Below are 14,217 nucleotides of genomic sequence, written 5' to 3'. Positions count from 1 at the left end.
TTAAACATTTTGTTGTCAGGTAACGAGAACCTCTCACTGACTGTAACTACCAGACGGAATACTTTAAGCATTATACCTCAGGAGTCTGGAAGTAAAAAAAAGTTTAAGAGTTCCTGTTTGTGTGCTCAAGAACTAAAAATAATCCAGCAAAGCATGCAAGCGAAGCTGTTAAGCTCGGTTTTGCTGAGAGCGAGCAGACGTGACGGTTATCGCTTGTTCTCTGAAAAGAGCGGGGTTTCGATAAGGAATGTTCAGATTAGGACTTCGGGTAGCAAACCACATGAAAAAAGGAGCTTCCACGCTTTTTCTCTGGGTTTCGCAGTTTTGGGAACTTGAGCTAATTAGATTCACCTAAAGCATTCATATATGTAGTTTCTGTAGCAATTACACCGGCTCAGTTCTTGAGACAAACGTCGTTCAACTCTATTTTCATCAACTGGATAATGTGCCACCATCTCACTTTCACTGCAAGGAAGTAAACCATGATAATTACACATCTTACACATCTATTAATTACGAATTGTTCTGAGTAGTAGTGTACAGTAGATGCTATAGGTATTAATAATAATCAATGGTAAAAAAATATAGCTCACAGAGACAATTTAAATCTGAGCAAGTGATACATTACTAATGTCCAGATTTCTAAACACCTCTTTGTGGAGGTACAAAATTCATATAGTACTCATACACTATACTGTATGCTGTGTGCATTTATCAATTACTTTATTATGATGATAATTTATTTTCTTAATTCTTAACCTGATTCAGAAATAAAGGTAAAATGTATTTTAAAAATCTCGGTAAAGAGGTGGAGTGAAACTTAAGAAACAATACCAGTTGTTCACCACTGGTGCAAAAGAGGCTCCTGTGCACTGACACAATTTTGGTGGAAATTCTAACTATATCCTAAATAAGCCTGCCAACAGTTGGCATGCCTATGTCGAAATAATTTCACTTTCTTAAAACTTTTTACTCTTATCATCTCATCAGTAAGAAACTTGTTTATTTCTAGCCCAATGCCTCTCATCCCTCTTCCAATAGAATAACTATAAAGCACATCATTTTTGCTGAAGACAGGCTACAGCTTACTAAGCAAACAGGTTTGAAAACTGTAAAACGTAAGATGCATGATCAATTCAAATATTAGTTTCTCATTCATTTAGGTGTTCTAGTCATTTGAATCAAACAGAAATACAAATCTGAGTCATGACCTGTCAGTAAACATAGTCCTTCATAGTGAATGGGAGACAGAGCTGATGGCTAATAATGACTCATCTATCTGTGCTGCAAGACTTGAGATTGTAGCTACTTGAATCGCATTATACAAATGTTTTTAACATGTCTGGTCATCATCACTGTCTTTCTCCTCCTCTATTTTGTCTGTGAAGCAAAGAAATCTCCCTGATGCTTTGTACTCTTTATAGTATAGATTCTGCAATGCTGCTGGACTCAGTTAATGATAATGTATGCAGTCTGTCTGAAAAGCATTCTAGATAAATCTCAGTCTAGTAATGAACACCAATTACATACAATAATCTAAATGTTAGATTGTGAAGGAATTTCTTTTTTTGCTCCATCAAGCAAACTGAGTGTTTATTTTTGTTATATACCGTATTGGTGCATGGATCACTCTGCAACTGAAAAATTGTGAGAGCAATTCAAAACAGCTAACAGAAAAAAACATGTGAAAAATATACCTACATGTAAAATGACAAGGAAACCAATTTTCTTCACATACCCATTGTAGCAACCATTTATCATAGCTCTGAAATTTCTATGATCTTCATAAAGGATACCTTAAACTAAAAATAAACATGAATTAATAGAAACAGGTTAAGAGAACTTTCTATGTTGATGAAATAAAGTAATAGGAATGTATGTGACACCATGAGCAACAGATGTTTGAGCAACTGAAACCTTGGGGCTTGATGCAGGCTGATGTTCTCAAATGTGAAGAATGTGTTGCTTCTGTTCTGTGTTTAAGGCCTTTGACTAGCCATGTTTTTACCACAGGGTTAGAACCAGTACAAACTCTTAACTGAACAGGAAATCTTTGTACTTTGTGAGTTTTTTTCTTTTTTTCTTTTTCAGGCCACCATATAGAACTGATGAAAGAAACTCATTTGTACTTTTAACATTTTTCATGTACATGTAAGCATTTTTAAGCATTTAGTATATATGGTAAATGGTTAACTTTTCAAATGCATATACTTATGCATTCAAGCAACAAATATTTTATTGTCATTTCAACACTTCAAGAAGCTAGCATCACAAGCATATTTTGTGTTAGTGCTCTTAAGCTTTTTTAAATAGAACAGATCTCATTATAAGCAGCGAAAGGTTGGTGAACGCAAAAACAAAAAAATATATACTTTTGATGTTGTCCACTTTTTATAATAATATTTGCATTCTAAAATCTTTTTGCTTTCTTTGCTTTTGACTAAGCTTTCTAAGTTTAGTTACTATTAAATGCAGGAATTCCAGGAAGACACAAAATGGCACTACTGCCCCTTAATTTTCACATAATCTTCAAACTACACCGCATGCTGTTTCATCATTGCACTGCACAGCTCACCCCTCCTATTGCTCTGTCGAGGAGTAGGACTGGGCTAATGTTTCAGAGCAACACTAAATGTAGAAAGTCTTGCCCAAAGAAAAGCATTAACTCAAGGGTAAGCACTAAGTTCCCAATACTGTTGAGCCTGCTTGCCCCACATACAAAAAACTCCAGTCTGAGCTCTAAGTGCAACCATGGTAAGATCCTGTGAGATAATTTTAACTCCCCTGATATATTTGGGGTTATCAGAGCAGAAGAGATGCAGCTCGCAGATAAAACAGTCACTTCCTCCAGGCTGTCGATTAGATCTGCAGGCTCTGCAGCAGTGCTAAAGCCACACACACTCATGTGCACCGCACACACGGCAACACGCAGACACTCATGCACACACACATACTAACAACACACAGACACACGCAGAAACACCAGAACCACTCATACCCCAACATGTAAACCTTCCCATGGTTCTATGTACCGTCACTGCTACCTCCCTGGTCCCATCAGCCATAAATAAACAGAACACTCCATACACTCTGTCCTGTGTGCCACCGACCGTCACCCTAGCAGCTGACACCTGTGCTGCTTACAGCAATGCTCCATTGAGCCAGGGGCTTCTTCACTAACAACAAAACCAGTCCTTTACTGGAGAGTCCTGCTTGCTGGATGAGCCTTTCATTTGTATTATTTTTTTCTTGTTTTTTACATCATGGCACAAATCTTAAACTGACCATAGCCAGGAAGAAAGAGCTTTAAAATACAAGATAGAGTCAACTGCCCAGTGGAAAGTTGACTCAGCTTTAATCAATCAGCTTAAGAAAATAACTCAACAGCTCTAAAGCTGAAGCATACTGCCACACCATTGTAATCGTGTGCAGTGTCTTGCCAAATGAAAACCCTTGTATTTGTGCTGTGTTAGATGCTATGAGCAAACATATCATTTACAGTAGCTTGGACCACTCTGAAATGAGTGGTATTCAAAAGGCAATCCAACCTGACTTGAACAAATCTCACAGAAGATGTAAGAAAAACGACAGACCTGTTTAGACCTGTTTAAAGAGACATTACTGAGAGTCTCAATCCTATAACCGTGTGTGTACAAAATCCCTTTAGTCATGAACTCATTAATTTAACTGTTCAATACAAGTTAGTCTATGAAAGACCAAATAATAGCAGGGACTTTTGGCAAGGATGGATTTTTGAAGGCTAAAAAGTGTTAATCATGTGGCTTCCATGTCGAGAATCTGCTAATGCTTAAACATGCTGTTCAAGGTTGTACATAAAGGGAAACTTTTACAGTGGTAACCAGAAAAGGCCTATGCTTAACTCATGTTTAATAATGTACAGCACTAAAGTCTGTCATTAAAGTTTATGTAATAGAGACTGTATTTTGATATTTGATGATATTTGTTGTGAACTAAACATGACATATTCTTCATATAATACATCTACTGTGTAGCTATAACATATTCAATTTATACGTATTTTAATGTGTTTTATGTACTGTATGTCACAGCAAAAATTACAGGAACTGCTCTAATTCATAGAACATGTACATTGGCCAGCCCAAATAAAACTGATGGGTGTTGAAATGCACATTATTTTAAAAATCCAGTGCATTCAGTTCAAAATAATGTTAACAGGAACCACTGCTGCACAGTTGTAAGGTCAGAGTTAGGGTTAGGGTGGTGGTTAGGGTAAGCCCTTTCGAACCGCACTGGAGGTGTACCTAGGTCTTTCCCCTACCAATGTGGAGGAGGACTAACACACCCAGCTTCACTGCATAAGTGCTTGATCACTCGCTTTTTCCTATGAAGAAATGTAGAATTGTGAAGTTTCAGTCTGCACCCCAGGTCAAAACATTTCCAAGTCATTACAAACTGCTGCCTTCTCTTTAATAGCATTGAGCTCTTGTTGTCACTTCCTGTGTTATTGGGATTCCTAAGAATTTAACAAAATGTCACAGGAAGTGTTTCAATCTTTAAATACAAATCCCAAATATTTAAAACATAAAACTCCCTGGCATATGCTAAAAATCTAAATGAATTTGTGTGCCATAATATATGTTCTTTATAAGGACTATCATTGCATGATAACTACTGTATGACTAACTGGAAACTGCTGTCATGCCATACACATATCTTTTAATTCTTATTTAAGACCCATTCAATTCATATGAGGTATAAATATATTATTATATATTTTATTCATATAGTAACATATTATCCAATTATTTAAATTGGAAACTCTTCTATCTTGTTCAGTCTTGTCAATAAGCTATTTTTTGTCCTAACTCCAATTTCAGTCAGATACTCAAACCTGAAAACCAATGTGTGAAAATGACTAAGCACAGGTGTAACTCATTTAACGGAATGCAACGTTATCTAAGAGATACAGTCAGAGGGAAAATGTGAGTCCTGTCTTTAAGCAATGCTGCATCCTTTTTAAGACACCAGCAAAAATCTCTCCTGCACAAAATGCAACAGGCATTTGACCTAAAACTCTGGCATTTCACCTAAAAGGTATTTGATCTAAAACACTAAAGGCTGTACCTACACTTGACTGAGATGAGAGTTTTGTAGAAAATGAAGACTGATGGATTCAGGGAATAAGAATTCTTGCCAATCTTTGCGCCGAAAAAAAAACTAAGTTGAAGAGGAAACTGCAATCGGATGTGCAATGGTTTCCTAAGAAGAGCTAGCCATCATCAATGTTACAACACAACTGGAGATAAAGATTGTGTACAGAGGACTCCAGAACCTAGTATACAACAAAAAACACTGCTGCAAATATTTCACAAATACATTAAGTTTAAAATACAGTATAGTGTGTCAAATAAAGTACACTCCCCTTCACTACACACCTAAAAAGCATTTTCAATAGTAATTATTCATCAGAAAGCAATTTCATTGCACAATGGAAAACTAGACATGGTCTTACTATACTGTACTTTTCCAAGACATTAAGAACATAAGAAAGTAAGAATGATAACAAATGAGTTAGGGCTATTCAGTCCATCTAGCTTATTTGGTTATGCAGTACATGATTAACACAAGGGTGTCAACCACTTAAATCTGTTTAGCCCCTCCTTTACATTGTAATTTGATTAAACTTGTAAGATGTAACAAAATACATACTGTATTAGCTACAGTGCCTTGCAAATGTATGCAGCCCATTGTGAAGCTTCCACATTTTGTTGCTTCCTTGCAATAATGACACATTCTAAAATGTGTCATTATGTTTAGATTCTACACTATTCTAAACTGATAAAGCTAAAATTGCTGATAGTGTGTTAATAAGTTTGATTTTAATAGAAAACTTAAAATATCACTTATTTAGTATAAGTATTCAACCCATTTGTTATGGCAAATTTAAATGACTTCTGGTGCAAAAGATTAGCTTGAAAACAAGTGTCATGGTCAAAGTAGTTTAACTTGACTTGAGAGTAAATGCATAGGAAATAAGTAAATGCATTAGTAAATGTAAATGTGTTCCCTCAGTAATACATTTCATTTCAAGCTACCACTCACATAGTCATACAACAATGCAACTATGAAAACCAAGGAGCTTTTGAAACAAGTCAGCGATATGGTGGTACAGAAACAAAGATCAGGAGTGGGTTACAAAAATTCTGAAATTTGGTTATCAGAATTAAGTAATGGACTGTGGGTCATACCACCCAGACACTAGCTAAATCAGCCAGTCCTTGCAGGGTGAACATCCGGGAAAGCAAGACAATGGTCAGGGAAGGCATTTCAAACTTGGTCCCTACTAGAGATTTCCATAGTTCTGTGTCTGAGATAAGAGTCAGTGCTCAAACAGTGACAATATCCTGGTCCCTGCATAAAGACATTTGTATGGCAAGTGACAAGAAAAAAGCTCTTTCTGAAAATAGTTTCTGACAAAACATATACTACATATGCAAACATGTAGAAAAATGTTCTTTTTGGTGCAAATGCAAAATGCTGTTTTGCATTTATGTTATGTACTGTATGGCACAAACTCAACACAGCATGGTGGTGGCAGAATCATGTACTCGACATGCCTCTCATCAGCATAGTAAGAGGTTTGGCAGGGTTGAGGGAGAAATAAATGGTGCAAAGTACAGGTGAATCTTACAGAACAAAACTGTAATCACCTAAGAATCTATAACTGGGTAGAATATTCACATTTTAGGAGGACAATTGCCTAGAACACATGCCCAAAACCACCCTGGAGTCATCTGGTAAGAAAGTGAATGTCCTTGAGTGGCCCAGTTAAAGTCCTCTCTAGAAGATGTATGATGTATGACTTAAAGATTGCACTCTATAAATAATCCCCAACAAACTTCTTTATAACTGGAGTAATTTATTCAGGTATGAAATGAACTAAATGTTTGTATTTCTACTATACACTATACTACTATACAAAGCTAAATGACCCATTGAAAAAGACTCACAGCAGTAACTGCAGGCAAAGAACCAAAGGTACTGTAGTTCTATTATGCTGTGCCTGAGGGTATGAATACTTGAATAAGCAGGGTATAAGGATATGAATAAGCAAATTTCAATTGGTAAATATTCTGACATCCACCTTACTTCATGCATAGCAGTGCTTGATGTGATTCTTGTAGTTCTTAAAAAAGTTAATTGTAAAAAATATATACAGTACATTATATTATGTGCAATTCATTAAAATGTTACATTAAAGGTAAAGGTGTATATCTTTGCAAACACTGTATGTACACTGTAATATATATATACAGTACCTGTATATGGGGTCAATAAATCTGTGTAAACTGGTTTACACAGGTGGAGAAATTAGTTCAGTGCTTCCAACATCTCTTACAATGGAAATATAGCAATTCAACCCTTACTCTCAAAATACATCATTAGGAAAATAGAAATTAGTCACATTTGTATATAGTTAGCTAATTTGTGGATGTTGTATCTCAGATACATAGCTGATTATTTGAAAAACATGAAAACACTTTTTTACAGTGTGCTGTCTGGTTAGGCACTGGCCTACTGTAACTGTACCCTGCAGGTATAGAAAATATATGAACTTTATCTTTTGCAATGTACAGTATTTCTATCACACATAGTTGAAATTTTAAATGATAACTGATTTTTTAATTAACCAAGCCAAAAAAAGGATAGGAAGATTATGATGGCTTTCTATCACCAAATTCTTTCTGTTCAACAAATTCTGTTTTGAGATTTGAAACAAATACTTTTTCTATCTAAGCAGGAGGACATTTCTGTACAATTTAATATATTTAAAGGTCTGAAGAAGTGTCATTTAAATAATTGCATTATAAAGTGTTGCTGTCCATGGTGCTGTAAACATGAAGACAGGTGTGGAAACCTCACCTTTCACAAAAGTATGTCTTATTTTGTGAATAATACTCAGCTTTGCTTATGTATGTTTATACAGCATATAGTATATATGTACTTTAATGTCTGCTGTTAAGCAGTCAGGGTTTTTGAAACACTGCAGTTTGGAGATGAATTAATCTTGCTTAAAAATACAACTTGTCTTATGTTCTTATGTGTGGCATCTCTAAGCTTACAGATTCATAATGATACATCTTCACATGCCTGTATTCAGGAAATGAAATCTGAAGCCAGCATCTGAATCAGTATACAACATAATCAGTCTTTTGCCATTTTACATGTAGATTTATTGAATCCAGACTTGCACTATGACTGGACAGCACACACATGGTAAAGAAAATAATTTCTCTCCCTCCACTCCTCTCATTAAAATTTAAAGCAATAGGAAAACTGCTAATATACAGTACAGTCTGTTATTTCAGGTACTAATGTAAAATGGGATTGTACTGGGTAAGGTTAATAACTAGGAGTTATTCTCAATGTTAACAAATAGTTGACTTATTAATTTTAATATACATGATCCTATAAGATGGTCTCTGACAATTTTATAACTAGAATTGAGTTTTTCCCAAGAAAGGAAGACAATATCTGAATCTAACATACATCTCCTCTGAATTACAATAATTACTTTTCCAAGATTTCATAAATTTCTTATTTCTGTGTGTAAGGAAACATGGAAATGTATCTCAAGAAATCGTTTCTCCATATAGAGACACAATATACAATGCCCAGAAAGGATGAGGTTCACATTGACATGGCCATTGCAGTGTGTTTCCTATAAGAAAATTCTTACACATTTTTTTCTAGTCTTAAACATTAATATGACACATTTGCTAGCCACAAATGTTACTTTTAAACATTAAATTATCTTTATATGCAATAATCAATTTCTATGTAAACTGTATATGAATAATTTCTGTGGATTCTGCTATATCAAGTTTCACCTCCAGCCCAGGTCCAGAATGCAACACGTCTGGTTGTGATGTATATTTTTTAACATTGGTTATACTTTTGCAAACAGCTATGCTAACCATCATTTCCTCCCTTCACAGAAACACTCAGTTCTTCACGTCACTGTGTTGACCAGAATATTTGGTGTGTCCCAATTAAAGAGCATGAATACAGGCAGCTTCTCTTCTGATAAAACAATGTGCAAATTCAGGAAAAGCAATATTAAAGCACACAAGGCAGTAAAGACAAAATGGATTATAGAAACAATATTAATTCTACAAGTTAATAATTTAATTTTCAAATTTAAGTTAAATTTGTATTTGTTATGTATGAGAGTTTGTATTAGAGTGTGTATACAACCCATTTTCTTTTACTGTTAAACCTTCTTGATTGTTATAAAACATTTGAGCTACTGTGTGAAGCACTTTGAAGTGAACACTTGAAACAGAAAACTGTCGTACAAGGTTTCATCCACATTTAAGGTGATAATAATATGTTTTTGTTCCAATTTAGCTTGTCTAACCATGGCTTCAAACAGTGCATATTGGTCAAAAGACTGTTCTTAAAGATACCAAGAACGGGGTTTTAAACCTATAAATATGAAAAACCTAATAGAAATAAAAGGCCATCACTTAATCTAAAGCTTTCTGAGCCTCTCTCTTTCCTTTGACACATATCACTCTTTTCCTTTCTTTAGAAAGAAACGTTACTTCTCTTTCCCACATTCACTTCTTTATTCCTACACTTCACACGTTCTATATTTCTTTTTACTGCCATTTGTATCTACTGTTTAATAGTTCTTGTATTTCTGATATTATCTCCAAGTAAAAGTAGCAGGTCTTATATTATACAGTATGTGGCATATGTTTGTGTTCATTTTTACACATATTATCTTGCCATTAGTTCAAATACAATTTACTGCTACTGGTATAGCACCAATGTTTAATAATTTAAGTCTAAAATAAATGTCTACATACAGATTTCATAAACTTAAGGGGTTGTATGGCTTACGTACAGTACAAAGACCTGTTTCTACCTCGAAACGCCGTGAAATAGAATAAATCACAGTTATTATATACTGTAAATGAAAACAATATAATATAAAGTATAGCTAAGAATATGTTGCTACAAAATAACTAGTTTAGCATATCAGTTTGTTACTTCAAATATGCAGTTTTTTTTAGAAAAATAACTTGTTTCTTGGTACTGTACATGGTTCTGCATATATCTGAAAACATATCTGCACCTAATAAATCATTGTCACTTCAAGTTTGAAAATCAAGCTCATGTTTCAGGTACAACCCAAGGGATATTAACTTTGTTAGTAAAAAAAACATTTTTCATGATGTTTTGTGCTCTTACACTATGGCTTAAACAGTACATCCACAAAAAAATTATCCTGGAGCTCCTACTGTACATACTGTACATAATAACACTTCACATTTTCTGAAGCTGTTGGACTTAACAGAATGAATGGATTACATAACATCACTGTGTTCTTCTATAGGTTCTCAGAGGTTCCTCTATGTCTGTATGTAACAATACTGAAGCTTCACATTTCAGGAAATGTATTAGATATTAACGGATATTAAATGGTAGGAAATATTACATCAGCTGTAATCATTAGCTATAATCAGTTCATTTAAAGTTGAAAGTTTATGACTTATGTATTACTTCAGCTTAAAAACCAGATCCATAAAAGCACCAAACACAGTACATTTAAGTTTTTTTTTTACTTCTTGAACAACCTCATTCTTGCTTTTTATATCTCCTAATTTAACTAAAAATGTAAATTCTCTTCTGAGAAAAGGTTTACTATCATAATCCCATTAAACACAGAAATGTTACTTTACATTTAAAGCTTGCAGCAATGCTATTATTTTGCTGGCTGAGGTCTCACTTTTACAATGTGTTTTTTAGAAAATATAGAGACAAGAATGGAGATCTTTCATCCTCAGCCCTTATTGGAAGGAAAATGTGCATTAGGAGACCAGAAACCTAATGCACACTACTTGGGCAATAATCTAAGGCAGACAGCCAGGAGGAAAACCATACAGTAAATAACTCTTTTTTATTGCAGAAACAATCATGTTCTCTTGATTGGGCTTAAATCGCAGTAGTAAATAGCTGTCTGTTGAGGCCACATAAAGTTGTGCATAGACTTCCAAGTGTGGATAACTTTGACAATAATTAAAAGGAATATTCAGGATGCTCAATAATACTTTGCTCTCTTTACTGACAAGTGGTTTAGGTGATGTTTGTGTTTAGTGATAGGAATAAATCAATGGATTCATGGAAATTCTGACCTCTAGCTTAGTGCAAATGGAATGTTTGAGAGGGGTGCACTGAGTACTGTAGAATGTGATGTGAAATGTGATTCCCTAGCCTACCTCAAAAAACACTCACCTAATACTTTGTCGTTCTTGGTGTTCTGCTGCTGCCCAGAGGTAGCTGAAAGGTCTTCTGGGACAGGCATGGGCTCTTCTGTCTCTTCAGATGTATCATTTGCAGGAGGACTTTCCCTGCCTATAGAAAATGTGTGAGCCACTGTTACCCATTTAGTTAGAATTCTGCATCATAAACATACCAAACACTGAATAATGGTTTTAACTTTTAAAGAATGTGAATAATCATAATATTAGTACTCTCAAGTGAAATGAGCCCTTATATACACAGTATATAACAAATATATTTTATTAATTCACTGTTATTGTGAAGCTAATCCTGTACCAAATTACCTGTTTGGTTGTTTGTAAAGTAATTTGCCAATATTTTACATATAATAAATGTCAGTATCTATATATTACTTTAACTACAATGCAAGGAAGGTTATTTCAATTAAATTGACTTTTAGCAATCACAATTTACAGATAGCTAAAATATTCAATATTTTATGTGTAATAAGTTGCAAAAAACATATATCACATTCAAGGATTAGCAAAGTTTAGACATAATAATTGAGAGTCTTCCCCAGTGGGAAAAAAAAACGACTTGCTAAATGAAGAGTGTGCTTCACATTGTCAAACAGAAAGCTCTCCATTTGACAGGAAAATAAAAAAACTGACAGTCTGTAGTACAGATAACCATCTCTTCGTTGTAGATTCTCATACACCGGATGGCATTTGACTGTACATACGTCAGCAATTTATGGTTTTCACAGCTACATAAAGGCAGAGTTAATACAGAATGTACCATTCAATATCCAGTCCTGTTATTCGTACAGTATATCATTTTACTCTCAAAACGACGAAGGCTAATTTTGGAATGATACAAATATATATTTTTAAACAAATTAATAAATTCTATCATGTTTCTAAAAACAAGATTCACAAGGACTATAATCAGGTCAGGATAATTATCCTTAAGATTATCAGTAAGATTCATAAAGTGTTTTTTGCTGAAATCCAAGATGTTGCTTAAGTTTTGTCAATAAATAAAGAAACAATATGAGTATTTGAAAACTTCATGTAAAGGGTAAAAATAGAATTATGAAAATACATAAGCTTATAAATATATTTTTCAGTTGGTAAAAAAAATGTATTTTAGCTGAGGCAAATTTGAAACCTGTCTCTTAAAACCAGTCTCAAGATTTTAAAGTTGTATAAAATAATTAAAAACGTATTTGGAGTTTTTAATATTTTGGGTTTGTTATTCATTAAAAAGATTTTGATACAGTATGTATCACACCACAATGAATCTGCAGTGTCCTACAGCTGTGCCCTCACTTCAGGAGAGCTTCTGGGCTTCTTTATTCATTCCACTTAAGCTCTCGATGAGTAAATCACTGGTTATTCATTACTGAATGAATTTAGCAAACTTTCCTCATCTTCTGTCATCTACAAACCCTGTAGGACTGTAATGTCCTTGTTATAGGGATTTGTTATGAATTACTTTTTCACACTGTCTTAAAAGAATGAGAATTTGTATATTCAAAATATAAATTTCTATGATAATTTTAAAATTTATTTGGCACATATTGTTTAAATTACTAACCTACTATAACCATGTAAAATGGGCAGATGAATAAAAGATTCTATAAAATTATCTGTATCCATTTGACCTTTGCAATAACCATTACCAAGATAAAATGCATGCTACTTCAGGATGTTAGACCTGTATGCTTAATTGAATGAGTCTCTGTAGCAACTGATATACTGTAGTTAGCACACTACAGTACATTTTATTTACAGTAGTGGGCCAATGCCATCATTTTGAACAAAAAACAAATCCTCTTGTCACCTAAACATTGATAGGTCCTTCTATACTTACTCTTCTTTGCGTCTCAGGAATATTTTTTGCTTTTAGGTAAGTATATTTATTTAGATTTAAAATTTAGAAATCCCAAGTTAACTCCTAGGTATGATGTACAATATCCTGAGAAACTGCTTTACTATACAGTATGTTCCTCAGTGAGTTCCCTGTATCTGCCAGTGACAGCACCATCACCACCTTCTAGTCTGCTCTTGTCAGATCTTCCAAGCAAGCAAGGCTGGGTTGCTGTTGGAAAAGGCTTTTGTGGACCAGTAGGTGGCACCTTCCCCTTTGGACTAAAATATTCAACCCAATGGTGAGGAGGCACATTATGTTGGCTACTATAATTATTCATCATTAATGAGTCGTTAATGATCTTGTTATCCCCAGTTACATACAATTTACTATGCAACCTGGATTTAAGCTGATTGTGAACTTTTTCTTTCTTATTCTGAAGAAGACATTCTTCCAAGAAAAGTGATACTTTTAATTAATTATTAAAAGTAATCTGTCTGATCCAGCTGTACAGTGCAGGATATACAGAGTAACTTTTGTGGTCTTCTCTTTTTGTCTCTCCTTCTGCTTTGTGAGCACCACTTCTTTCTTCTGTTTATACCTTTAGCTTTGCTTTGACACATATTGCACTTTGTAAGCCAGAACAGTGTACATGTGAAAAGTGATAAAAAAACTATTTTCATTTATTCAAATGTTTCCATTACACAAACAATTAATCACAAATCAGTTTTATTTGTAAAATCTATCAACATTTATATAAATATACAGTACATATACATTTATAAATTTCTGCAAATGAAACAAAACACAAGATACACTATTGCATTTTGTAAATATTACAAAAACAATCAAAAACATTCAAAACCTCATTGGAGATAACATGCATTTTGTGTTATGCAGTTCATGACAATGGACAGGTTGCATATACTGCAATACTTCAATTCTTCACTTTAATACTACAACGTTCTTCAAATAACGAAGTTTCTGCAAACTGATAGACCTGTTACACTGTTACACTGGACTGGCAAACCACACTAACTCAATAAACACAATATGTTTTTGACTGACCTT

General features: G+C 34.1%; 1 protein-coding gene across 2 annotated transcripts in view; it reads right to left on the bottom strand.

The window, feature by feature from the left end:
- Positions 1–14,217, bottom strand: part of ikzf1 (IKAROS family zinc finger 1 (Ikaros)) — a 67,876-nt gene that overhangs the window by 20,077 nt on the left and 33,582 nt on the right. For both annotated transcript variants that reach the window (XM_069195024.1, XM_015357306.2), the window contains exon 3: positions 11,287–11,406. In XM_069195024.1, the coding sequence (XP_069051125.1) occupies positions 11,287–11,406 (120 nt within the window). The remainder of the gene's footprint in view (positions 1–11,286; positions 11,407–14,217) is intronic.

Source organism: Lepisosteus oculatus, chromosome 10, assembly GCF_040954835.1.
Source record: "Lepisosteus oculatus isolate fLepOcu1 chromosome 10, fLepOcu1.hap2, whole genome shotgun sequence".
In the NCBI taxonomy this organism is placed as follows: Eukaryota; Metazoa; Chordata; class Actinopteri; order Semionotiformes; family Lepisosteidae; genus Lepisosteus; species Lepisosteus oculatus.
This window is presented reverse-complemented; position numbering and strand designations above follow the sequence as displayed.